The sequence below is a fragment of the Macaca thibetana genome, chromosome 7, assembly GCF_024542745.1.
Source record: "Macaca thibetana thibetana isolate TM-01 chromosome 7, ASM2454274v1, whole genome shotgun sequence".
Taxonomy (NCBI): Eukaryota; Metazoa; Chordata; class Mammalia; order Primates; family Cercopithecidae; genus Macaca; species Macaca thibetana.
The window spans coordinates 157,787,889-157,815,363 of NC_065584.1; the positions used below are offsets into that span (position 1 = coordinate 157,787,889).

Consider the following 27,475-nt stretch of genomic DNA (forward strand, 5'->3'; position numbering starts at 1 on the left):
CTTGTACTCAGGCCTCCCAATGGTGGGTGCATTTGCCTTCCTTGATGGGGGTGGCAGGGCAGTTCTCAGGCCCCTGGTGAAATTCTTGGGTGAGGGATGACTGTTTCTATGCTGAGGTCTTAACACGGGGAGGGAGGGCAGTCCGAGTGGCTACAGATTTGGCTTGTGTAAGTGGGACTTGCTTCCCTCTCATGCCCCAGTCCTGGCAGAGTTCCCTCCCGCTCTTAACTGTGGCAGCAGATCAGCCTGTTCAGTCATGGCCGTGTTCTGTAACTCAATCCAGGGCCTTAGGAAATACAACCCAGCTTAATCCCAAGCCTCCATGGCAACTCTCCTCCTGCTCAGGTCCCAAGCAGGTAGGGGGATATCCCAGTCTCAGTATCAGCTGCCCATACCAGTTTCTCAGTTCTGGTTGCAGGAGTCCAGACTCCTGCTTGAGTCCCAGTTCTTCAGGCCCCGGCCCGAATCTCTGACACCAAAGCCTGGCACTGCCATTAGTTCCCAGGACCACCCACAGTTTAAGAGCTGGGATTGAGATTATTGTAGCTGCCTATATCTGATGGAATGTGTGGTATGTCCCTGGAGCAGTTCCTTCTCTGGTCACTCCCCAGGTGAGATCCAGGACTTAGGAGGGCCAAGGTGCTCTCCCACAGCCTGGATTGTATGATTCCCCTGTGGGAACATGGACTGCAGAGGCACACTCACTCACCCTCTCCCCTATTGGGGATTCATTTCCAATTTTCAGCCAGTCCCGGCCACACGGGTTACCTGTTTTCGTTCTCCTTCCCAGGCGTTGAAGTTTCCTTTTGCTTTTCTCTTGAACTCCATGCTCCCTCTTGGATAATATATTTAAAGTGTAATTGTCTACACACTATTTTGGTTCTTCTAAGTGGATGAGATATGCTGGAAATGCTTCTAGTCAGCCATCTTGGAGAAAACCTTGAAATTTCTGAAATTCTGTGGATCTTATCCTAAACTCTGTATTATTGAAAACTTTATGAATTCCTACATCAATACTATACTGTTTCAGTTGTTGATATTTTGTTAAAAGGATCCCTTCTCATTGTTCTTTTCAAAAATAAATATGTTTGGCCAGATGTGGTGGCTCACACCTGTAATCCCAGCATTCTGGGAGGCTGAGGCAAGTTGAGGTCAGGAGTTCGAGACCAGCCTGGCCAATATGGTGAAACCCTGTCTCTATTAAAAATACAAAACTTAGCTGGGTGTGGTAGTGCATGACTGTAGTTCCAGCTACTTATGAGGCTGAGACAGGAAAATTGCTTGAACCTGGGAGGCAGAGGTTGCAGCCGAGATCACCCCACTGCACTCCAGCCTGGGAGAAAGAGTGAGACTCTCAAAAAAAAAAAAAATTTTTTTTTAAATTTTTTCTTCTAGATAGATAGCATGCAGATTCAGCTTGTTAAATTTTGATAAAATTTCTCTTGGGATAGTAAATGGCATTTCATTGAATTTACAGATTCATTTCAAAAGAATTGTGATTGATATATTTACAATATTAAGTCTTTGTAGTCAGGTGTGTGTATATCTCCACTATTATTATTATATTATTATAACCATTATTTTGAGACAGGGTCTCACTCTGTTGCCCAGACTGGAGTGCAGTGTGTGATCACGGCTCACTGCAGCCTTGACTTCCTGGGCTCAAGCAATTGTGCTGCTTCAGCTTCCTGTGTAACTGGGACCACTACCACTACGACACCCAGCTAATTTTTGTATTTTTTTTTGTAGAGATGGCGATCTCACTTTGTTACCCAGGCTGGTCTTGAAATCCTGGCCTCAAGCATTCCTTCTGCCTTGGCCTCCCAAAATTCTGGGATTACAGGCATGAGCCATCACACCTGGCCTCACTTTTATTTTTAATTAAATATTTTTAATAGATAACATATGAAGATTTTCTAGAAAGGATATATGGTGAAATATTACTGCAATGTCCCAGCCCTCCTCCACAGAAGCAACCATTATCATTATTTTTTTCTTATCCTTCTAGAGATATTCTATGCCTGTTCAAGCAAAGAGGTGTGTAAAAATAGCATAATAGATGTAATAAGCAATCTTGGAGGTTGTCATCATCAGGAGCAGGTCCAGCTTTTTTGAGGTCTGCAGTGAAAACTACTTTGGGGGCCTTGTATAAGACAGTGAGTAGCGAGGTGTGGTAACACACACCTGGAATCCTAGCTATTCAGGAAGCTGAGGCAGGAGGATTGCTTGAGCCCAGGAGTTTTGAGTTCTGCCTGGGCAACTATAGCCATATTCTGTCTCAAAAAATTTTTTAAAAAGATAGTGAATACCAAATTATGTACAAAATGAGTAGATATTCAGAACAAGAAAAGAAAGCACAATAAATTAGTTTTTCAAAGCGGATAAACACTACAAACATTACAAAAAGTCCAGAAAAAAACACTTTAAAAATATTACCTTATACACTTATGTGTTGTAATAATTGTTTTTGCTGCATTTTATTTCATTGTCTCCTCATATGTCAGTGATTTTGTAAGTCATTTTCTATGTAAATAGAAGGCTAATTTGGTCTTTTCCTCCAGTGTTTAAGATATAGTCATTTGAATATGACTCTACACCTTTGTGTCTCGGTGTTGGGTCCTGTTAGTACAGTGGGCAGAAGGAGTATTCCTGAAAGTTGTCCTGTACTGAGATAGTTTAGATATACAAAAAAGTTTTGGCAAAAACCACATAAATATATCCCACTAAACCCACTAATGGTATACGTAGCTCAATTTTCTCTTGACTTCTCTTAATTACAAAAATGACTTCAGCCACTCCACCATGACCTGGCATAAGGTCAAGTCAGCATGGAAGCAGCAGCAGTCTTGATGGAGTATGGTTAAAATAGCTTACTATTTGGTGATTCCTTATCTTTTGCTGCTTCAGTATTCATGGAATATCCTTATGTCTTTATGCAAATGTGCAAGTGTTTCTGATAGATGAATCTCTTGAGGTGAAATTGCTGTATCAAAGAGTTTATACAATTTAGATTTTTATAGATATTATTAAATTACCCTGTAAAAGATTGTATCAGTTTATATCATCACCAAGATATATAAGACTGTCCATTTCTCATACATGTGCTATTTGCATATTACTTACATAAGTGAGGTTCAACATCTTTTCTCATATATTAGGAAATTCTATGTATTTTCATTTTGTGCATGGTCTATATCTTTTACTTAGTTTTTATTGGTAATTTTTTTCTTATTAATTTGTTGAAACTTGTATATATTAGGGAAATTAGTTCCGTTATCTGTTTTCCCCCATTCATTGTCTTTTTACTTCATGATAGTTTTTAATTATGTATACTTTTTATTTTTCTATGTAGTCCTCCTGAATATACAAAAACCCCAAAACACCAAACTCTTGTTTTTCCTATTCTTCACTTTCTACTCAACACAGAAAACCTTTGTGACCCCAGAATGTGGGGGTTATTTCCCCATACACCAAGCAGTACTTCAGTGGACACCAGCTGTGTGTCCTGTAATTCAGTTCAGTTCTGACACTACCTACCTTTCTATTTTTCTAATAGAAACAGTACTACTTACTAAATACTGAGTTTATTTCATATGTATATTCTTGCCTCCTCACCATTTCCATGTGGAGATATGGCACTGGAGAGAGTGTCATATCTCATAGGTTGAGAGCTCAGGACCACCAGACTACCATCTCTCTTCAGGTGGTAGTCTCAAGTCTGGGCCTCCAGAACTTCTGACTGACTAGCTACAGATTGGGGTTCCCATGATACCCTTGTTGGGTTTTATTAATTTGCTAGAGTGGTTTACAGGGCTCAGGGAAATGCTTACTTAAATGTAGCCATTTATTATAAAGGATATTACAAAGTGTTAAATAGCACAGGGCAAGATATGTGAGAAGGGGCATGGACTTTCCATGTCCTCCCTGGGAACCACCCTGCAGGAACCTGCATGTGTTCAGCTACCTAGAAGCTCTCCTGAACCCTGTCCTTATAAGTTTCTATGGAGGTTTCATTATGTAGGCATGACTGATTACATCATTGGCCACTGGTGATCAATTGAACCTTGAACTCATCTCCCCTTCTGGAGTTTGGGGAACAGAGCTGAAAATTCCAACCCTCTCATGGTTGGTTCTGCTGTTGATTAGCCCTTATCCAGAGGCTATCAAGTACCCCATCAAGACTTGTCTTATTATAGAACAAAAGTTGCTCCTGTCACCCAGGAAATTCCAGGAGATTTAGAGGCTCTGTGTCAGGAAACCAGGATGAAGTCCAAAGACAGATTTCACAGTATCACAAGCCAATATGTTTAAATTTTCTTTTGTGGCTTCCGAGTTTGTGTCATACTTAGTCCTCCCTCCAAGATTATATTTTTTAAAAATCTCATGTCTTCTTATAGTGCTTTTATGGCAGCATTTGGTTTTAATCATTAAATTTTTGATACATATGAAATTTATTTTGGTATAAGAAATGAGATATAAATCCAACATTATTCTTTCCAAGTGATTACAGTTTCTAAGATTTTTTCTTGAGTTACGTATCTTTTCCCTGATTTAATATGCCACTTCAATCGTATGAGAATTTTCATACATATTTGTATCTATAATTGTGCCTCCATTATTTTTTTGAATAGAAACAGTGCTACTTATTAAAATGCCAAGGTTATTTCATATGTACATTGTTGTCTCCCCACCATTTCCATGTCTGACCATTGCTACTACTGTGTTCTATCATAACATTCCATATATGCTTAAATCCAAGCAAATGGTGGATTTCCATCTTTAAAAACTAAACAGGCATTTTGGACAACACATTTTTGGCAGTGGAATTTGGACAACATTTATCAGACATATTAGGGAAAATTCTCACTCTAGATTGTAAAAAGGACAACTGTATATCAACTGTTACATAAGTGAAATAAGATGGAAATTTTTTAAAAACTGTTTAATGTATGTTCTTAAAGAGACTTTCTCCACTGCCAGAGATCTTGAATTACCTCCTGGTCAGTCATCCAGAAGCAATTCTTTATATAATTGACGAACTTGGCTTCCACTTTGGGAAGAGAACCAACTTTTTCTGTACTTGCTTGCGTTTTTGCTTTAATGTCTTCTACAGAACTAGGTCCTCTTGGTGTTTTTGGAGGTTTTTTTATTTTTATTTTTTTCTCCTGTTTTTTGAAGGATTCTTGATCCTTTGATCTTGGTGTTGATGGTTTTTAATCTTTTCCAATTTGGTTTGATTTTTGTGCATTTTTGGCTGGAGTGTCGCATATAGATTTCTTCACTGGAGCTTATTCTTGTCTCCTCTTCCCTCTCCACAACCCAGGTAACCTTGCTACCAACTCCAGGGGCAGATTGCTCTCCAGACGTACCTAAGAGTTGCACGTCCTCCTCTTCTTGATCTTCTAAGCCTCTCCACCTTCCTCCCCAGCTACTAAGTGCTGTCCTCTGATATGCATGGGCCCTGATCCACACTTCAACCATAAGGCCATGGGTGGTAGTATTTCAAAGCCCCCAAGGGAAATCATTGGCTGTTCAAATTTGCCACTATTACTTTATTTTTTATTTTGTTATTATTATTTTTTTGAGACAGAGTCTCGCTCTGTTGCCCAGGCTGGAGTGCAGTGGTGTGATCTCAGCTCACTGCAACCTCCACGTCCTGGGTTCAAGCGGTTCTCATGCCTCCCGAGTAGCTGGGATTATAGGTGTGCATCACCATGCCCAGCTAATTTTTGAGTTTTTGTATTTCTAGTAGACTGGGTTTAATATGTTGGCCAGGCTGGTCTCGAACCCCTGACCTCAAGTGATCCACCCACCTTGGCCTCCCAAAGTGCTGGGATTACAGGCGTGAGTCATCATGCCCGGTCAGTTGCCAGTATTATTTTAATTCGACTGCCTTCGTAATTCGTCGTCTCTGTGTCAACAATCTGCAGTTCATCAGTTGCACCAGCCTCTTAACTGACCATTCTTAAAGATAACCAATGCTCATTTTCATCATTAGCCACCTTAAGGTGGTAATCTTTGTCAGCCTTTGGTTCACAATGAGAAACATGGTCCTCAGGCCTCGGGGGCTCATGTTCATGTCCATTGAATCTTCCATGGGGTGGTGGCACACACTTAGGTGGAGAAAGCAGATGGAAATGAACAGCTGTTGCTTGAGAGAACAGCCAGGCAAGATGGAATCAAACCAAGCCATTCTTTAATATTTTGTTTCCTTAATAAAATTACATAGTTTTCGTCCTAAAGGTTTTATACTTTACTTGTTAGGTATATATCTTAACTATTTAATTGTTTTTGTAGCTATGAATTAGGTTTTTAGATTTACATTTTCTAATTTTTTTTGTTACGTAAGAATGTGACAACAAAAAACATATTAATCATTTATTCTGCTAGTTTACTAGAGATTTATATTTCATTCTAATAGTTTTTCAGCTTATTCTTTTGGCTTTTATTTTTCTTTTAAAAATTATTTAAGTAATGCAGTAACATTATTTAAGTAATGCAGTAACATTATTAAAGAATCAAACCATATCAACAAAGTAAACCTCCTCCTTTATTGCCCCTTCCCCATTCCCACCCCTTTCCTCAGAGGATAACTGTTATTAGTTTAGTGTGTATACTTACAGGTGTCTTCAAAAAGCATTTACATACATGTACCTCTAAAAATAATTTTTTCATTAGCAGTTATTGTATCATCTAGTTTGCTCTGCAAATTGCCTTTTGACATTATTGTATTTAAATTTCTCTCTGTTTGTACATACAGGACTATAATCAGTATTTAAATGCCCAAAAGCAATGTTTATCAAACTTTAATGTGCCTGCAAACCACCTGGAGATTTTGTTAAAGTGCTGAAACCGATTCAGAGGGTTTGGGGTGGGGAAACAGAGATTCTGTATTTCTAATAAGCTCCCAGATGATGCCAGTACTGTTGGTCCTGTACTACACTTTGAGTGGGAAGGCTGTAACATATGCTTTAGACCTATTGCAGTTTGTGTAATTATTATTCCTGTTCATGAAATCATTGGAGTCCCTCCCCACTACAGATAGTACAGTAATGCACATTGGAATTTCTCCAGGCAAGAGAGATTTTCTTGAATGTTCTAAGTAGACAGTCATTGCCATGATGTGTGTGGTAGGGGCGAGGGTGGATTTCTCCAACCCTTTTCCTATATTTGTATTTTGTTTCTTTTTCTTATTTCTTTGCTTTTTTTATTTTTATTTTTATTTTTATTTTTTGAGACAGTCTCACTCTGTTGCCCCGGCTGCTGGAGTGCAGTGGTGCAATCTCAGCTCACTGCAACCTCCACGTCCCATGTTCAAGCGATTCTCCCGCCTCAGCCTCCCAAGTAGCTGTGATTACAGGCACCCACCACCACATCCAGCTAATTATTATTATTATTGGTTTGTGTGGTTTTTTTTTTTTGAGACAAAGTCTCGCTCTGTCACCCAGGTTGGAGTGCAATGGCATGATCGATCTCGGTCCATTGCAACCTCCACTTCCTGGGTTCAGTCGATTCTCCTGTCACAGCCTCCTAAGTAGCTGGGATTACAGGCACGTGCCACCACACTCAGGTAATTTTTTGTATTTTTGGTAAAGACGGGATTTCACTTTGTTGGCCAGGGTGGTCTTGAACTCCTAACCTCAAGTAATCTACCTGCCTCAGCCTCCCAAAATGCTGGAATTAACAGGCATGAGCCACCACGCCCAACCTCTTTTTCTTATTTCATTAAATTAGCTAGGACGTGCAGTAGAATGTTGAATAGCTTCATTGATAGTTACTCTCTGACAGGAATATGAAATTGGTACAGCCTTTGGTAATATTTATCAAAATCTAAAATACAAAAACACCTTGACTTACTTATTCCCTTTGAGAATCTGTTCTAAAATCCTTGCACATGCATACAAAGATATGTACAAGGATGCATATTGCAGCATTTACCTGTAGTAGAAAAATGAAAAGTAACCTTAAGTGTGCATTAATAGGAGAATAATTTACATTGGGATATGGTCATACCATTGACCTACTATGCTATATATGTGGCTACATGTATACTAATATGCAGTATTATTAAGAGAGAAATACAAGTTGCAGAAAATTAGTTATTGGTTGACTCGGTCTATATTTTATTTTATTTTTTAGAGGTGGGGGTCTTGCTTAGTTGCCCAGATTGTAGTGCAGTGGTATAATCATAGCTCACAGCAGCTTCGAACTCCTGGGCTCAAGCAGTCTCCTGCCTTCACCTCCTGAGTGACTGAAATTGTAGGCATGTTCCACATGCCTGGCCAATTTTTTATTTTTTTATTTTTATTTTTTGTAGAGATGAGGGGTCTCACTATGTTGCCTAGACTACAGTCTATATTTTAAAAACAAGTATGTGTGTGTGTATGTGTGATGTGTTTTAAATACATAGAAAAATGTTTGGACAGTTCACACACCAAAAATATGAATAATATTTCTCTCCAAGGAGGGTACTAGTATTGACAGGTGGTTTGAAGCTTGATAAAGGGGAGGCTTTATGTTTTCTATGTTCTGTACACCTTTTATACTGAGTAATTTTCACCTCCTTAAATTTGAAAATGATAAAAAGGAAAGTAGAGAGATGGAGAAAAGAAAGAAAACGATACTGCCAGTTAACAGAAAAATACCAACTGTAGAACAGTAGGGAGAATCAGAGAGCAGGTAAATTCAAACCATCGTGTAGTCAGTAATTTTCTTAAATAGTCAACAAACGTGGTAAAAAATCAAATGGTACAAAAACATATATGGTATTGTTAGAGTCTTGCCAATGCACTATAATGTAGCAGTGTCTTGTGAGGTATCACCGGGAGTTCAGAGTTCTTTGTCTCAGTGACCAAGAGAATTAAGGGGCGTGGACACAAAGGGTGAGGTTGGAGCAAAAGTTTTAATAAGTGAAAGAAGAAAGCTCTCCGCAGCAGAGAGGGGACCCAGAAGAGGGTTGCCGTTTTTACAGTTGAATGCAAAGGCTTTTTATAAGAAACCGTTGAGAGCTGGGCATCTCATTTACATAAGGTGCAAATTTCTGACAGCTCCATCCCGTCCTCCTAATGCACATGCAGGCCCTTAGCTTGAGTTACTGCACATTGCTTTGTTCCCCTTGCTGCACATGTGTCAGGAGACGGGATTTTCCATTGTGGGCATGTCTGGGCAAGTCACCTGGGTAGCCTTTCTTACCTGTGGGCTGCCGACATGCCTTAGGCAAGCCCTCCTATGCAAGTTCCCTTATCTGTGCCTGCAGCTTGATTTTTCAGGTGGTTCTGTTTGAAATAATTCAACTGAGGACCCACCCTAACTGCCTACCTTACCGGTTTATTCCTTTATCCTCTCTCAGTACTGTGATACCACCCCCATACCTGCTATGATGGCTCCTCTCTAAAAACAGAAAATAGCGGCCGTGCGCGGTGGCTCACGCCTGTAATCCCAGCACTTTGTGAGGCCGACGCCGAGGTGGACGGATCATGAGGTCAGGAGATCCAGACCATCTTGGCTAACACAATGAAACCCCATCGCTACTAAAAATACAAAAAATTAGCCGGGCGAGGTGGCGGGCGTCTGTAGTCCCAGCTACTCGGGAGGCTGAGGCAGGAGAATGGCGCGAACCCGGGAGGCGGAGCTTACAGTGAGCTGAGATCGCGCCACTGCACTCCAGCCTGGGTGACAGAGCGAGATTCCGACTCAAAAAAAAAAAAAAAAAAAAAAAAATAGCAAGTGTTGGTAAGGATATGAAGAAATTGGAACCCTTTTGCACTTTTGGTACAACAAAAAGCATAGTCGCTGGTAAAAAGTATGGTGGCTTCTTAAAAAATGAAAAACTAGAGCCGGGTGCGGTGGCTCAAGCCTGTAATCCCAGCACTTTGGGAGGCCGAGATGGGTGGACCACAAGGTCAGGAGATCGAGACCATCCTGGCTAACACGGTGAAACCCCGTCTCTGCTAAAAAGTACGAAAAACTAGCCGGGCGCGGTGGCGGGCGCCTGTAGTCCCGGCTACTGGGGAGGCTGAGGCAGGAGAATGGCGTAAACCTCGGGAGGCGGAGCTTGCAGTGAGCCGAGATGGCGCCAGTGCACTCCAGCCTGGGCGACAGAGCGAGACTCCGCCTCAAAAGAAAAAAAAAAAAATGAAAAACTAGAATTAGCATTTGAACTAACAGCTCCTGTTCTGGGCATGTTGCCAAACTGAACTTCGATCTGCCCACTCAGTGCAGCAAAGCTAAACGCTGACATTGGGATTGCAGCAAGAGAAACGGAGATGTTTATTGCAGGGCACCAAACAAGGAGAATCGGGTAACTCATGCTTAAGACCTGAACTCTCCAATGGCTTGCAAGCAAGGGTTTACAAAAGCAGGGGAAAATTTCAGGAATGTAGAAGTTACAGGCAAAATCATAAGGCAATACATGGAGGTTATACATTGGTTTGGCCTAAAAAGGCAGGAAATCTTGAAGTGGGATTTACAGGTCGTAGGTAGATTTTCTGATTTGCAGTTCATTAAGGGAGAGAAGTTTTGTTTTAAAATTTGAGGGTCAGCAGAAAAGAATATTAGCTCTGGCTCATGGGTGTGACTTTTCCCAAGTCCCTCAGGAAGAACTTTAGGACAAAGATGTTCAGTCCTCAGTTCCCCCTTATCTGAGGTTTACATGCCAACAGATCCATTTGGTGGGGTTCAGGTTTCTGAAAAACAAGCCAGGGACATGTGTTAAGATGTTACCTTTAGTTTCTATAGGGAACCAAACATCCCACCACTCTAACTTCCTTGGCTATTGTTTTAAGCTGCTATTACCCTCTTGCTTATCAAGTTGCTCATTTGCTTCTCAGGGCCAGCTAGGTGCCTGGAACTTCTCTTGAAGGAACTCAAGATTTTCCTTTATTTCCATGCTGGGGGTGGGGGAGGCCCATAGGCCCCTCAAGGGTGCTCCATCTCAGGTGCATGTTCAAAAGAATTGAAAGTAGGGTCTCAGAAATATATTTCTACACCCATATTCACAGCTACATTATTCACAATAACTGAAACATGGAAACAACCCAAGTGTACGATGATGAATGAATGGATAAGTTAGATGTTGTGTATACATACAATATTGAGACATCAAGCAAAGATTAAGTATGTTTAACATTGTTGAAGAAGTGGAGCCTATATTTAATAAAGGTTTTTGTGAATTTTTCAAAATAAAAGTTAATATATAGAGTACAGTTTTTCAAAGTTAAGAGCTTTAGACCCTAAGACTCCAGGTTTGAGGAATATTGCATTAGAATTAAATCATGTGATCACAGAGCTAACATGTAAACATGAGCACAAATGTTAGTGCTGAAATTTCATGTTCATTAAAATTTTACGTCATCATAAACATTTAAAAGCAAAATTTAAAATTCATGCAGAAAGTCAGACACTCAAGAGTGGACTTAGGAGAAACAACACAAAACATCGAGTCCTTAAGAAACTTGAGAATCCTTGAAAAAAATTCTGATATGCCTTAGCACCTATTATGGTGTAGGCCACTGGGATTTCGATAGTAAATAGGACAGTCAAGGGCTAAAAACAGGGAAAAGTGAGGGACTGTGTGTCAGGAAATGCTTCTTTAAGGAAATACTTTTTTTTTTTTTTTGAGATGGAGTCTCCCTCTAGTGCCCAGTAGTGCCCAGGCTGGAGTGCAGTGGCACAGTCTGGGCTCACTGCATCCTCTGCCTCCCAGTTGATTCTCCTGCCTCAGCCTCCCAAGTAACTGGGATTATAGGCATGCACCACAGCACCCGCCTAATTTTTGTATTTTTAGTAGAGATGGGGTGTCACTGTGTTGGCTAGGTTGGTCTTGAACTCCTGACCTCCAGTGATCCACCTGACTTGGCCTCCCAAAGTGCTAGGATTACAGGCATGAGCCACCATGCTGACGAAGAAGTACTTTTAATTAGGATCAGATGGCTGAGTGCCTGTTAACTAAATTGAGGGTTAGGGTAAGGAAAAAACAATGAGACTAGGGGCAGGGTTGGGATGAAAGCAGAGAAATATAATTTCGTAGTCAAGTGGAAACATTGTTATAATATTATTTCAGTTATGATGTCACCTATTTCTCCTGGAGGTTAAGGAGAAGCCTATTCACCTTCATTGGAATGGGAAGCTTTCTCAAGAAATGTCGGAGGATTCAAATATATTCTTGCTTTGTTAGTTGAGTCAGTACCAATAGCAAATTTGTGATTACATTGTCAAACAAAATTCTTGAAGGGATTTCACACTGTTATATGCTTGGTTTTTATTTGTTGGGTTTTTTTGTTTTTGTTTTTGTTTTTAACAATGTAAGATGTAAATTTGTGAATTACAGAAAAGAAGCAGTTTTAACATAAAATGGAAAAAATTTATTTCTTTCTCTGCTTACAGAGCTTAATAAGAATTTCAATCCATAAACCTTTAAAATGAAACAATAGAAACTCCAACAATTCAGAGCTAATGTAAATGAAAACGGTTATCTTCCAAATCATAGCATAATAAAGTAACCTTGAAACATTGGCGTTGGCCCTGTATTGTTTTCTATTTTAATTAAATGGCAATTTTCAGCATTATGTAACAGTGATGGAATTAAGTGATGTTTCTAGTAAAAGAATTTTGCAAGTATAATATATTTTAGTATTAAATTCTACTTGTACATTTAGCAATTAAAATTATTCTTGAAATGATGATGGTATTTGAAGGGATAGGGAGCTGTCAAAGAGGATTTGAAGCTTAATTATCTCTTTGGTAACAAAATGCATAATCTTCCATTACAACACTTATTTTCTTATGGTAATTGACTCATTTGTTCTCTGGTTATCAATTTAACTTCCCAACCACAAACATCTGCTCTTACATTGTGTTTAATTGGTGTGAATACTATCTACAGAGTAGTTAAAATCCAGAGAACATTTTAAGGGCATTATTTTATAATTAATGAAAGGGAAAGTAATGATTAATTGAACATTGCTTATGATGGTTTTTTTTCTAATAGTCTGTGAAAGTCTGTTTACTAAAAATGCATACTGAAATTATCTCCCCCCCCCCCCCTTTTTTTTTTGAAGAGGATTTTGCTGTGTTTTCCAGAGTAATTACTTACTCTGCCCTAGGGGGAGCCTCAGTTCTTTCAGTTCTTTAGACTCAAGGAATATGTTAATTCCTTGGTAACATGGTACCTTAGTAGTTAAGAGTATAGGCTTTGAAGACAGAAAAGAATTAGTATGCTATCATTTATAATCTAAATAAGAGGAGTGGGGACAAATTGTGGGTGTGGGTATGTGCTTATCATTTTCATAATGGAATAATAAACTATAAATTTACCAATAGGGTAAAGGAGGAAATAGGATGAGAGAAACAGAGTTAGAAGGTATGTAGGTTTGTTTGAATATACCTTGTCTTTATAGATTTAAACATTTACAAAGTAGTTCCTGAAAATGGAAAGTAAAATGAAACAGGTGACTCCAAAGGTATATCCAGTTGGTAATATAGCCACACAGAAAGTTACAATTCTAAGTAAATTCTAAGTATGTGGAATTATAATTCCATATAAATTTAAAATTGTAATTGGACTATACTGTACCTAATGGGATTTACTCTAAGGACACAACTGCAAAAAATATTCAGTTGTTTTCTGTTATCATATTGTTGGTACAAATGTTTATTCTGAGACCATGGGTGTAGGATAAAGTAAATGAGTAATTATGTTAGTGTCATTGAGAACAGAGATTTTTGGCTTGAGAGAAAAATGCAGATGTAAAATTAAGAAGATTCAGCTAACACCTACAGTCTTAGACTTAATTGGAAATATTAGTAGAAAATCATGATGAAGTTTATACTTAAAAAATACAGAATTGCTGACTTTGTCCACAAAAAGGGCCTCAGAGCAATGACCATAAACTGAAGACCAGTAGAGTTGTGTGAAAAAGGACTCAGGAGCTTTCACTGTGTTCAGGTTTCCTCCATTGGTCAAATATGGGATAGTTTAAGAATCAAAAGAGTAATAACTTCAGTAAATTGAAACTAACCAAATATATCTTAAACTAAGGGCACTTAATACTTAAACGAAAAATCCTCAGCAATCACCTTTGGGAGAGGATATTAGAAAACCAGCTCACTGTTTTGAAAACGTAAGTGAAGGGGAAAAAATCAAGCATTTATTCTGCCCCTTTTCAAAGAACTGTCCTTTAGGATAACCAAATAATTGTGGGGTTATCCTAATAATTGAGGGGATATAATAGTAAGTAATGTAAGGGATATTTCTCTTTATAGAATGAGTAGAGTATTACTATTTTGCACTGCCTGATGGGCAGTGATAACCAAAGGCTGTTAACATCACCAAAAGACAGACACACATGATGAACCTCCTGATAGATGCACATGGAACTGCCTATGAAGTAGTCTCGGGGGTGGGGAGGGGGGAAACTAGCCTGACTCCAATCAAGGTTCTACATTTAACTGTGAGCTTTCAGAAATAACATGTTAAATACCACTATGGCAATGTAGTCACCAAAGACAGATTGCAGGGAAACCTTATATTACAAATGACTTGGTTTCTTAAACAAATTTCAAATAAAAGATAAAGAGGAATCTGCAGATACAAAAAAAAAAAAAAACCCATAAGAAACAAATTAACACCAGTGAATGCATCTTGTTTGCCCAATTTGAATAAAGTAGATCATTTTTAAGAACACAGAGGCCAGACGCAGTGACTCACGCCTGTAATCCTAGCACTTTGGGAGGCTGAGGTAGGAGGATCACTTGAGCCCAGGAGTTTGAGACTAGCCTGGGCAACATAGTGAGACCTCCTCTGTAGAAAAAAATCAAAAAATTAGCTGGGTGTGGTAGTGTGTTCCTGTAGTCTCAGCTACTTGAGCGGCTGAGGCAGGAGGATTACTTGAGTCTGGGAAGTCTTGGCTGCAGTGAGCCATGATCACGCCACTGCACTCCAGTCTGGGCAACAGAGTGAGAACATTGGCCAGTTAGTGAAATGTGAATACCAACTGAGTAATAGGTGATATTAAGAAATTATTATTGTTATTGTTGTTATTGTTATTATTATTTGAGACAGAGTCTTGCTCTGTCACCCAGGCTGGAGTGCAGTGGCACAATCCTGGCTCGCTGCAACCTCTGCCTCCTGGGTTCAAGCGATTCTCCTGCCTCGGCCTCCTGAGTAGCTGGGACTATAGGCATGAGCCACCACGCCTGGCTAATTTTTGTATTTTTAATAGAGACAGGGTTTTGCCAAGTTGACCAGGCTAGTCTTGAACTCCTGACCTCAGGTGATCGCCCGCCTCAGCCCCACTAAGTGCCAGGATTACAGGTGTGAGCCACCGCACCCGGCCGGTAAATTATTTTAGATACCAGCCTGATAATGGTATCATGGTTATGTTTAGAAATGAGAGTTCTTGGCTTATAGAGGTACTCAAATATTTATATGTGAAATAATGTAATACCTGGAGTTTGCTTTCAAAATAATGTGTGTAGGGTAGAGGTTGGGAATGGAATGGATTAAGGCATAGATGAATCAGTATTGACCATGACTTGATAATTGTTGAATCAACATAATAGATATGTGGGATTTATTCTATTCTCTTAAATAAAAAGTTTTTTAAAAGAATATAGGTTTTGGAGTCAGACTGCCTGGATTCAAAATCCAGATCTGTCACTGACTAAGCCTTATGCTATGGAGTTAGCTTCTCTGTGTATTAGTGTCCTTGTCTATAAAATGGAAATAATATAATAATAACTACATAATAGAATTGTTGTGGGAACTAAATGGTTGTAAGTGGAAAGCACTTATGAATGTTAGTTTTGCTGTGTTAATTATCACACATCAAAGATATATGTTAAAGTTATAAATCATTGGCTAAAGATCTTAGTGTACTTAGGAATAGTCTAGTTGAATTCCTTATTTAGTAACCCAGGGGTTTGAAACCCACATTTAGTAAAATGTCCAGTGGTAGAACCAGAACTCAACTTTATGTCTCTTGACTCCTAGCCTTTACAACTGCTTTACAGTAAATCATTATCAAAGAATATCCAAGAATCAAAAGACAAAAGTTTTACAAATTTAGTTAAATGATATAATGACTTTTAATGGTAATTCATGAGTCAGGCAGCATCTCTTCTAAAGAACAGAGATAAGCACTACACTGGGCAGGCAGAACAGTTAGTTTTCGCAGGGTAACTTGAGGAGTAACAAAGAAACAAAGTGGATTGGTTAACATCAGTTGTTTCAGATTACTTTCATTGTAAGGGTCAAAGCAGAAGGGACTTTCTTATGATGGCTAAAACTGTCCCATTTGGGGATTTGACACACACAGTCTCCTGATTTCTCAGAAGGTCACATAAATAACTGAGGTTCAGTTTGGTGATGTGCAACTTTAGCATGAGTGACTTCACTTTGGTTCAGTCTGTTTGATTTGATCTGTAGAGTAGAAGCTCAGTCCATATTAGTAGCCTCCCATAGATTTTATTTAACACAAGTAAGCTTAAGTAACCTTGTTCTAAATAGAAAGACTCACAATTGCAAACATGTTCAGTTTTCCTGCATCTAAAATGTATTGCAGTTCAGATGAAAACTCCAAGTTCTTGTTTGTCTGTTTACTTTGAGAAGGAACAGACAAACTTAACATAAGATGAGTCTAAATTTATCTGGGGGGTGGAACACTAAACAAACATGTTAGAAAAATTTTGAGGAAGTAAAGGAAGAATATTTGTTCCACCGTATATTATAACATATTGCATAGTTATAATAATTTTATGATTCTGGCTCAGGAATAGACAGATGGATGAAACCAATTAGTGTCCTGAAATAAACCCCCAAGAGTACACAGATTTTAGTATTAAATCTTTCAAATCAGTCATTCTTTTTGGAATGACTGATCTTGCCACTTAGATACATGTAAAGCTGGATACTTAGTAAGTCTAGATTGTTTTGTAGAAATAGTAGAAGAAAATACAAGTGAATATTGTTATAGTACAGAAGAAGGGAAAGCCTTTGGAGTAAAAATAGTGAAATACAGATGCTAAAATGGAGAAGACTTATACATTTTACCATATGAAAACATAAAACTTTGTTACAATAGATGCCTTAAGTTAAAGACAGGAGAGGAAACAAATATTGGCAGCATGAAGACAAGGGGTTCATAGCTTACTGTATTAGTCAGTGCCCAGTTAGGAGCCAGAAACTATACTAGGCATTTTTGAACAGAGAAAATTTAATATAAAGAATTATTAATGGCCAGTCGTGGTGGCTCACACCTGTAATCCCAGCACTTTGGGAGGCCGAGGCAGGTGGAACACCTGAGGTCAGGGATTTGAGACCAGCCTGGCCAACGTGGTGAAACCCCGTCTCTACTAAAAATACAAAAATTAGCCAGGCATGGTGGTGCATGTCTGTAATCCCAACTACTTGGGAAGCTGAGGCACAAGAATCGTTTGAACCTGGGAGGCGGAGATTGCAGTGAGCCAGGATCATACCATTGCACTCCAGCCTGGGCAATAGAGCAAGACTCCATCTCAAAAAAAAAAAAAAAAAAAAAAAGAATTATTAACTATTAAAATCTGCTTACTAAAAGGGGGCAAAATAGGACACTAAAGAATACAAAAATAGTAAATATAGGGATTAGCTATGACTACCTCTTGAGCTGAGGGAGAGAATCCGAAAATCAGGAAGACTGTTGTTCAGACCTTGTTGGAGACAGTGTAGCTGCTGCCAAAGGACATAGCTATGGGCCAAAGCTGGGGCACAGGAAATCCCCTGCTGGGAGGCCTCAGAGCTGGTGTGCAGAAGACACCTGCTGGGGTGCTGTTGGCTGGACAGATGATAAGCAGAAAGTTGCCCACTGGGATGACATGAGTTGGAGCTGGTGTACAGGACCCTATCCGATGGGATGCAGTGTGTCAGAGCTGGTGCACAGAAAGCCACTTGCTGGAGTAAGCTAGAGAAACTTACAGGAGGGTGATCATTATTGGGTCTTTCACAATCAGCCTCACCATAGGAGCAAAAAGAAGAGCATCCTCCAATATGAAAATTAAGCCCATCACTCTGCTTTGCTGTGCAGTGTTTCCCCAGTGCTGTTAACAAAGCACCAGCTGACAAAAGTCCACATCCACTACTGCAAAGAAGGACAGATTTGGAGCTAAGAGCCTTGAAATAATAACTCTCATTATGCAAAAAGCTCTTATATATAGATAAGAAAATTATAACTACTCTAATTGGAAAAACGGCAGCATATTTATATACATAATTCACAAAAGAATAAATATGAATGGCTTGTCATTGTTTGAGAGAATCAAGTCAAATTCGCTATAATAGATTTCCCTGATTTCAGCTTGTTGTACAGATTTATGTTTTCTGGATCTTCCATCACTGTGAATGTATGTTGTTTCTTAAGATTATACATGATTTCCCTCCTTGGGGGAGGTTCTGCTTGCCTGGGGTTCTACCTCCTCTCTGTACTGTTGTTCTTCATTTACATAGCTAGTTATATAGCTAGTTTAGATTTCTCTCCAGGGCCTGCTCTAGACAGTGCAATGGGCTAAAAAAGTTCTTTTTTAAAAAAGGAAAGGGAGATTGGAAAGGCGTAAATAAAACTGTCTCTACTCACAGACAAGCATGATTGTCTATGTAGATAATCCCCAAACTGTATTTACAGAAGCTGATACAACTCATAATGAGAGAATTTAGGATGGCCACAGGATAAAAGGTTAATACACATAAATCAATTTCATTCTTACATACTAGCAGAGAACAACTGGAAATTTTTAAAAATTTAAAGTACCACTTAGAATAGCATCAAAAATATTTGAAATCCCTAGGTATTTATCTAACAAAGCATGAATGAGATTTGCTTACTGAAATCTGTAAAACATTTATGAAAGAAATCAGACTTAAATAGTGAGATAAACCTGTGTTCAGGGAAAAGAAGACAATATTTTTAAGATGTCAGGTTGCCGCAAATTCAACACAATCTCAATCAAAATCCCAGCAGGCTGGGCAGATTTTAGGTCAACTGTAAATAAAGCTGCTGTCGTTGCCATTGTTGTTGTTATTTCATAGAAGTAGCCTGCAATGGAGTTTGCTGCTTTGTGATGTAGGGAGTTCCTGTCATTCACACTTTTCAAACACGGATCACTAAGACCCTTTGTCAAGGATGTCATATAGGAAATTACATCATTCAGTAGGATGCTGGACTAGATGATCTGCTTCAGCCCTTCTAATTAAAAATATTGTGATCTATTATTTGTAAGTTAGCAATTTACAACTGTGGTACATGTGGAAAGGGAGCTACTGGAATATTCAGACTTTTTCAAATATAATTATCCTTTCTCCATCACCCTGGAAAACCATTGCATATAATGAGGGGTCTTAGTAATAGGAGTGTGTTGCACGAGTGAGCTGTTTAAGGACTCTAATGTGACATTTGTTTTACTTTTTGTTGTTGTTGTTCTTATCAAGCTGACTGAAAAAGAAAGTTTTATCAATCTTTTCAACCTTTGAATTCTAATTATAGCTCTTAGAAAATTGTATAAATCTTAGGGAAGTAGTCTTTAATATTTATTTTTAGACATTTTTAATTTCTCCAATATAGTCAGCTTAGTAAATAGTTCCAAATAAGGAAACTCAGAAATTATCTTTTAAAACAGTTAGTTGTACCAGCAAATCATTTTTTAGAGATAATTATGTTCCTAATATGTATTTTTATTATATATGTATGTTATGCTTTTCCAAAAATATGTGGAAGTTTCAAATAATGAGTAAAAATCCTGTGGATTTTATGATTTAAAAAATTGGTTGAAATATGAATAGCTGCCTGGTTCTATTTTTATTAATGTCTTAATTTCCTTTTTTATTTTAAAGCTCAACCTGAATTCCTGAAGCAGCCTACTAATATATATGCTCATGAATCTATGGATATTGTATTTGAATGTGAAGTGACTGGAAAACCAACTCCAACTGTGAAGTGGGTCAAAAATGGGGATATGGTTATCCCAAGTGATTACTTTAAGATTGTAGTAAGTATTTCTCAAAGAAGTATGTTTATTTCTGTAACCTTTAGATATTTTTAAATGTAGTCACCAAGAGATCAGTTATGTTATATATACTAGTTTATGTACTGCAAGTGAAATAGAAAAATTCACATAGAATATAATATCTTCATTGGCTGATGAGAAAGCTGAGCCCAGAAATATTTTGGTAGCTTATGTAAGATCACATAGCAAGTCAGTGGCTTACCTAAGCCTAGAGTCTAGACTCTTACTTGAACACACTGGCACTCTGAAACACAGCTGTCACCATTTTCTGGCAGATGATTAGCACACACATGTGTGTGTGTATGTGTGTCCCCAGTTGTCTCCACAGCTCTCTGTTCAAGAAGCAGAAATCTTTCCACACTTCCCCTTGAGGTGTGAAAAGATGATCCTTTTGAAAAACATAATATGTAAGAATGCAACTGACTATACAAAGCTTAACCTAAATCATATACTGATGCCAGACCCTTCAAAATAAGGATGACCCAGTGTCAGACAATTGTTGTAACAATAGTTACAAAGATTCTTTTTTAAAAATGCGTTTAAAAAGTGTCAAATGTATTTAAGAACACTCAGCCATAATTGCTTTTACTATACTTTGTATATAGCAAATGCTTTGTAGATATTACCTACCAATACTATCATCAATATCTAACATTTTAGTAACAGAATTATCCAGTTTTAGTAATAAAGATTAATGACATACCTTGAGATCTATACATGACATTCATAAAAATGATCAGAACTATAGTTGTTAAAGACATAATATCTCATTACAAATTTGTCATACAAGTAATTCATTCTTAGAAATATGCTTTCTGTTTTTGAAATGCATGATCTCCTGTTACAAAAAGTAATTCACAAGTATTTAACATTACAAAGCAATCTGTTATAGCTAAAATAGTCTTTTAAAAATCAATATTTGGAAACTTTAGAAAATTTTTAAACCATATTTATTATACCAATAACAATAGTTAAATATATATATATATATATATATATATATATTTTTTTTTTTTTTTTTTTTTTTTTAAGATGGGGTCTCACTCTGTCACCCTGGCTGGAACGCAGTGGTGTGATCATAGCTCACTGCAGCCTCAAACTCCTGGGCTTAAGCAATCCTCCTGCCAACCTGAGTAGCTGAAACTACAGGCACGCAGTACCATGACCAGCCGATTTTGTATTTTTTATAGAGATGGAGTCTCACTGTGTTGCTCAGTCTGGTCTTCAGCTCCTGGGCTCAAGTGATCCTCCTGTCTCGGCCTCCCAAAGTGCTGGGATTACAGATGTGAGCCACTGCTTCTGGACCAATAATAATAGTTGACATTCATATAGTACTTTTTCATTTAAGGAAAGATCACATGGCTTCATTGAATTTGCTGTAGTCTAATCTGTTAGAACTATTGATATTATAGTCTTAGGAAAAAATAATGCCTTAAATTCACAAATTGAACTTAACTATGGTCAGATAGTATTGCGTGCCAGATCTTTTTCCAAGCAAAGGTGTAAGTTTGCAAACAGTGAGAGTATGACTTTCCATGCGTTAAGTTCTTCATTGTGAATGACAGTACGTACTCTTCTATTCAGTTAAATTGGTACCTTGTCAATGCTTTAGTATGAGATTGAGTTAACAGGTACTTAGATGGATAATATGTAATAATTGAATCATAAAAACTTTACTTTTTTTTTCCCTCTCCAAAAAGCATATTTTTGAGATTTTGATCTGGTATTTCTCAATTAAATCATGAAATTTTATTTATGCTTTTCTTCTTCAGAAGGAACATAATCTTCAAGTTTTGGGTCTGGTGAAATCAGATGAAGGGTTCTATCAGTGCATTGCTGAAAATGATGTTGGAAATGCACAAGCTGGAGCCCAACTGATAATCCTTGAACATGGTAAGAGGGGCTGAAGTAGTCAGATGATAGAGGCTGTGTACTTGATGAACGAGCACCCGTCAGTCCAAATAATTCATGATTGATGACCCACTAGTAAAGGCCAATATGTGGCATAACTGAGAGAAAAAGAATAGCAGTCTGAATCATTTATATTACATAAAATTACCTAGAAGCACAATTTTGGATAATGTTGAAAAGAAATTTTTAGTAAGAAAAAAACTGAATATTATAGTGTTAATAAATTAATTTTTTAAAGAATTTAGTCATCTTAATCTCACAAATATATTTCTGTCCTATAAAGAAAAACTTCTTTTTTTCCCCAATTCTATGCACTTTTATTAACACACTTACAAAATATAACATTCAAACACTGAGGAAACTAAATAACTTTGGAAGCAGAGCTCGTTTTCTGCTTACATAGAAGTGACAATTCTGGGCTGTTGGCACAAAATAGCCAACACTCATAAAACCCTGACTACTATATATCAAACATAAGTTAAAATCATAGGCACAAGTTTATCAGATCCACATTTCTTAGAAAAACTTAGTATTTATTTTGCATTGAAATTTTTAGTTTTTCCAGAATACAATTAATTTACCTTTTCTGATTACCACCAAAAAACCAAGTTGTTTATTTAAAAATTCAGATAACAATGAAAAGTATAAAGAAAAAAAATCCATCCTCTATGTCAAATTAGGGAATCCACACTGGAATTTGAGCAGAGGTTTAATAGAAGGAATTAACGTTGATACTGGGATTGGAGTAACAAAAGTTTGACTAGTAAGAAGTAAAGAGAACTCTAGACAATGTAAGAATGGCAACTGTCAGGAGCAACTAGAACCCCTAGGTCTGAGATAGAGCCCTCAGGAAGAGGCCCCTCTTTTTAAGGTTGAGGTCCAGACCCTGTTGGAGACGGTGTAACTTACTGGATGGCAGAGAAGTTGATGTGGTGTTTAGCTCTCTAAACTTGCTCAAAATCTCCTTTCTGGAGGGTTAGGGAAAGCTGCTCACAGAGAGGTGTCTCACTGGAGGCATTCTGCTGCAAAACCACCCAGTGGATCAGGTGTAAGGGGAAGCTGCTGGCTATAGGAGCCTGCCAGGGTAGTACACTAGAACCAGGAAGGAAACGCCTTTCTTCTGTACCGTATCTCCATTGCCTTCTTATTGATAAAGTTTAATACATATGCCAGCTGGCAAAGGAGAAGTATATAAAGGACGTGGCTCTGTTTCTGCAGCATAGGCAATGAAATCAGAATTTGGAGCTGAGAGGCAGTAAATTGATAACTGGTACACACTCCAGATCCTACCACCTGGATATACTGTGTATGGTTTTATAATTTCCTGTTTTCTTGCAACAGCATTGCTGTATACATCTTTCTATGTCAACAGTTGATCTGCATCAATATTGTTTAATACACACTCTGTTTTATATAACAGATTTTATATTGGTTAACATTTAGATTGTCACCTGTTTTTTCCTACTATAAACGATGTATTGAACTTTTTATGTGATTATTATACTAAATTACTAGAAGTTGAATTATTGGATAACAGTTCTGTGTTAAATTGATAAGGGTATCTGTTGGGTGCCTTATTTATTCGTTTTAGCAACTAAAACATTTTTCATTTTGAGCATTTCTCAAAAATACATGAAAACGATGCCACTTTAGACATCTGATCTTTTATTCAAGTCAAATACAATCAGGTATTGGTGTGCCTCCTGGAAGAATTTCTCTGATGATTGTAGTTTGGCCAGGGAAGCTAATTGGCAAAGATGGCCCCTACTCTGGCTTTTCACTAACATGGCATATGTGTAGGATTTTTATGTGCTGTTTTTTGAAAACTATACTTGAGAGTGCTGTTACAGAAAAGCATAAAATATTAGAACTGCTTTTTTTTCTTCTTAGGTTTATATATACCCTCCCCTGTTTATTGGAAATGATTTTAGTAGAAGCATGCCATTTTTCCATCTTGGTGAAATGCCTGAGTACAATTACCAAATAAGGCACTAGCTGAATTAGTGAAGTAGATAGGCTTGTTTCTTTTTACTTGTGGCAGTGACTTTTCTTAGTAAACCTCATGGCTATTTGGGATATATTTATTTACATGGTACTAAGCAAAGGCACTTCAGTATATTTGTGTTTGAGATTACTGTTACAAATCTAACTTTAATAGTAGAAATGGTAAGTATGCCAGGAAGTTCCTAAACTAATCCTAATTGGGCTTTCCTCTGAAAATACTTGGATAGTGTAAAAATTGTAGTCATAGTGTATTTGCTTCTCTCTTTTTGATAAAAGTGTTTTATGAACTGATGAAATTTTTTAGTGTTGTTATTGGGCATGCATTAAAGATGCATAGATTATAAGAAGGAGAGTGTCATGTTATTGTGTTTTCTATTTTGCTGTTTTGATTTGCAAGATAAATATTTATGCAGGAAAGCTAAAAGAAGGAATACAGTAACTTATTAGATCTGAGTTCTGCTTTTTTAGAGTTTACAATTTAATAAGGGATGTAAGAGATGTATACAACTTGAATACCAGTCCAGATGCATAAATAAAGCAGCATACAGTTCAGAAGAGAGGAATTTTGTCTGTGTGATCAGGGAACTTTTTCGTGTAAGATGTCCCCTTTGTAATAGGCCTTGAATTATAAGATTTCTAGATGATGATTCAAAGGAAGACCTGGATCAGTATGGAAATACAATAGAAGACCTGTTCCTATAGGAAGGTAGCCTTTAACAGCAGAATAGGATCAGATTGCATGATTATAAATAATAAAAACAATGCCATATGTAATGAGTATGATGGTAAAGTCAGGTTTAGAGGAAGACAGAGTACAAGCTGGTTGAAGGAGAATTGTTGTAAGAGGCCATTGTGAGATGATAAGTACTTATAGTAGAGAAATCAGTGGAAAAAGATCCTACTAAGGAGATTGTGTTAGTCTGTTCTTGCGTTGCTATAAAGAAATACCTGACGCTAGGTAATTTATAAAGAAAAGAGGTTTAGTTGGCTCACAGTTCTGCAGGCTGTACAGAAAGCATGGTGCTGGCATCTGTCTGGCTCCTGGGGAGGCCTCAGGAAGCTTCCAATCATGGTGGAAGGCAGGAGGGGAGCAGGCATCTCACATGGCAAGACCAGGATCAAGAGAGTGTGGTGGGGGGTGCCACACACTTTTAAACAACCAGATCTTGTGAGAACTCACTATCTCAAGGAGAGCACCACGCCATGAGGGATCTTCCCCCATGACCCAAACACCTCCCACCTGGTTCCACCTCCAACATTGGGGATTACCTTTTCACATGAGATTTGGGCAGGGACAAATATCCAAACTATATCAGAGGTGTTAGTGATTTATCTGATTGAGACTATCAACTGATTGAACATTAAACATTGTTATAGAGAAGTCAGACATACTTTCAAGGTTTACCCAAGTTTTGGGTAAGTAGGTGTATTAGTCCGTTTTTACGCTGCTGATAAAGACATGCCTGAAACAGGGCAATTTACAAAAGAAAGAGATTTAATGGGACTTACAGTTCCACATGGCTGGGGAAGTCTCACAATCATGGTGGAAGGCAAGGAGGAGCAAGTCACATCTTACATGGATGGCAGCAGGCAAAGAGAGAGCTTGTGCAGGGAAACTCCCATTTTCCAAGCCATCAGATCTCATGAGACTCATTCACTATCACAAGAACAGCACAGGAAAAACCCACCCCTGTAATTCAGTCACCTCCCACTGGGTGATTCCACTGGGAGGTGGAATGGGAATTGTGGGAGTTACAAATTAAGATAAGATTTGGGTGGGGACACAGCCAAACCATATCACTAGAAGAATGGTGACACTTTTACACTAATAGAAAAGGAAGGCAGATCAAAGTGGAAGGAGATTTCCACTTCTTAGGATATAAAGAGGTACATAAAGAAAATCCCACTCTCACCACAAGAAGAGCTTAGTAAGCTACAACGTCCTAAGTTTTCTTGAGCCCAGCAGAGAGCTGAACATGCAAAGGAAATGTATTAGTCCATTTTCACACTGCTGATAAAGACATACCTGAAACTGGGTAATTTATAAAGAAAAACAGGTTTAATGGACTCACAGTTCCACATGGCTGGGGAGGCCTCACAATCGTGCAGAAGGCAAAAGGCACATGTTACATGGTGGCAGGCAAGAGAGAATGGGAGTCAAGTGAAAGGGGAAACCCCTTATAAAAATCATCATATTGTGAGACTTACTACTGCAAGAACAGTATGGGGGGAACCGCCCCCATGATTCATTTATCTCCCACTAGGTCCCTTCCACAACTCTTGGGAATTATGGGAGCTACAATTCAAGGTGAGGTTTGGGTGGGAACACAGCCAAACCGTATCAGAAACCAAATAACCTAAATTCCAAAAAGGACAACCCTCCCCACGCAACCCCCTCAAAGGCATGGCTCATATGCATTGTTTCACTTTTGGCAGAACACAAGAGAAAGAGACAACTACCATAAAAGTGAGTAAGAGGAAAACTCTTAGAGTTGTAATTAAAAGGCCTTTAACTACAAGGCCAACTATGGCCTAGTTTGGAATGTATGGGGGCCTCGGACAGAAAGGGAGTTTATACTTTCTTGCAAGCACTTTTCCTTGGGGCTGCACAGAGTACTCCCATTTAAGAGGAGGCAAAAGCAGGAGACTACAGAAAGCCATCTTTGTGGTATAGGGATGAAGGAAGTGATGATCTGCAGCTGCAGAGAGAGAGAGTGATGCAGAGCGGCCTTTGTGCCTGGGAGACAGGACAAAGGCCTTACCATTTACTCAGACCCTTCCCCTTTAAGCCTCAAACCAGTGGGGGAGGGGCGGAAAACCTTCTGATTTCATAAGTTTCTGAAGGGAGATTAGAAGTCAAACCCCTGTGCTTCTTAGAGGAGGAACGCTCCTGTCCCCAGGATGCAGGCAGAGACTCACTGATGCTGGGGAAAGGGTAGAAGAGAAAACCCTTTATTTCTGAAAGAGGCGCAGAAACCATTCTGGGCCTCAGGATTCTACACTGATACCAAGGAGAGGTCTTTTACCACCAGGGGAAGAGTAGGAAACTTCCACCTAAGACCAATACAAATGCAAAGCAGATTTTGACTGTCACAAGAAGAAGAGCCACAGGGCCTACCTAAGACTGAGGCTGGACCAGAACAATGGAGAATCGTAGCTGCCCCAACCGTGAGCTTTCTACTGTTTGGGAAGGGTCAAGAGCACAGAGGGATATCCTGTGGTATTGGTATGCTGGAGTGGTTGAAAACTCAGAGGAAAAGGAAAAAAAAAAAACCCAGAAACTCTCTGGCTCCTAAGCACAGGACAATGGTAGTCTCCCAGTAGAGGAATTTGAAACCTATAGTATACTTAAGGTAACTGTAGCAATAAAATCCATTTCTGACTAGATTTAGTTAATCTGGCATGACAGAAAATAAGCATACCATTTTTCAGGTGTAAATAATACTGCTGTTCTGCATACCATGTTCAGCATTCAAGCAGAAAATTAATAGACTTTAATGAGCCCATCTGCTGTTGAGAGAGAAACTAA

The 27,475-nt window shown here is 38.4% G+C and overlaps 1 protein-coding gene across 9 annotated transcripts in view; it reads left to right on the forward strand.

Moving 5' to 3' along the window:
* NEO1 (neogenin 1) overlaps positions 1 to 27,475 on the forward strand; it is a 259,185-nt gene that overhangs the window by 117,761 nt on the left and 113,949 nt on the right. For all 9 annotated transcript variants that reach the window (XM_050797720.1, XM_050797726.1, XM_050797723.1 and 6 more), the window contains exons 6-7: positions 19,859 to 20,013; positions 21,804 to 21,924. In XM_050797720.1, coding sequence (XP_050653677.1) covers positions 19,859 to 20,013; positions 21,804 to 21,924 — 276 coding nt within the window. The remainder of the gene's footprint in view (positions 1 to 19,858; positions 20,014 to 21,803; positions 21,925 to 27,475) is intronic.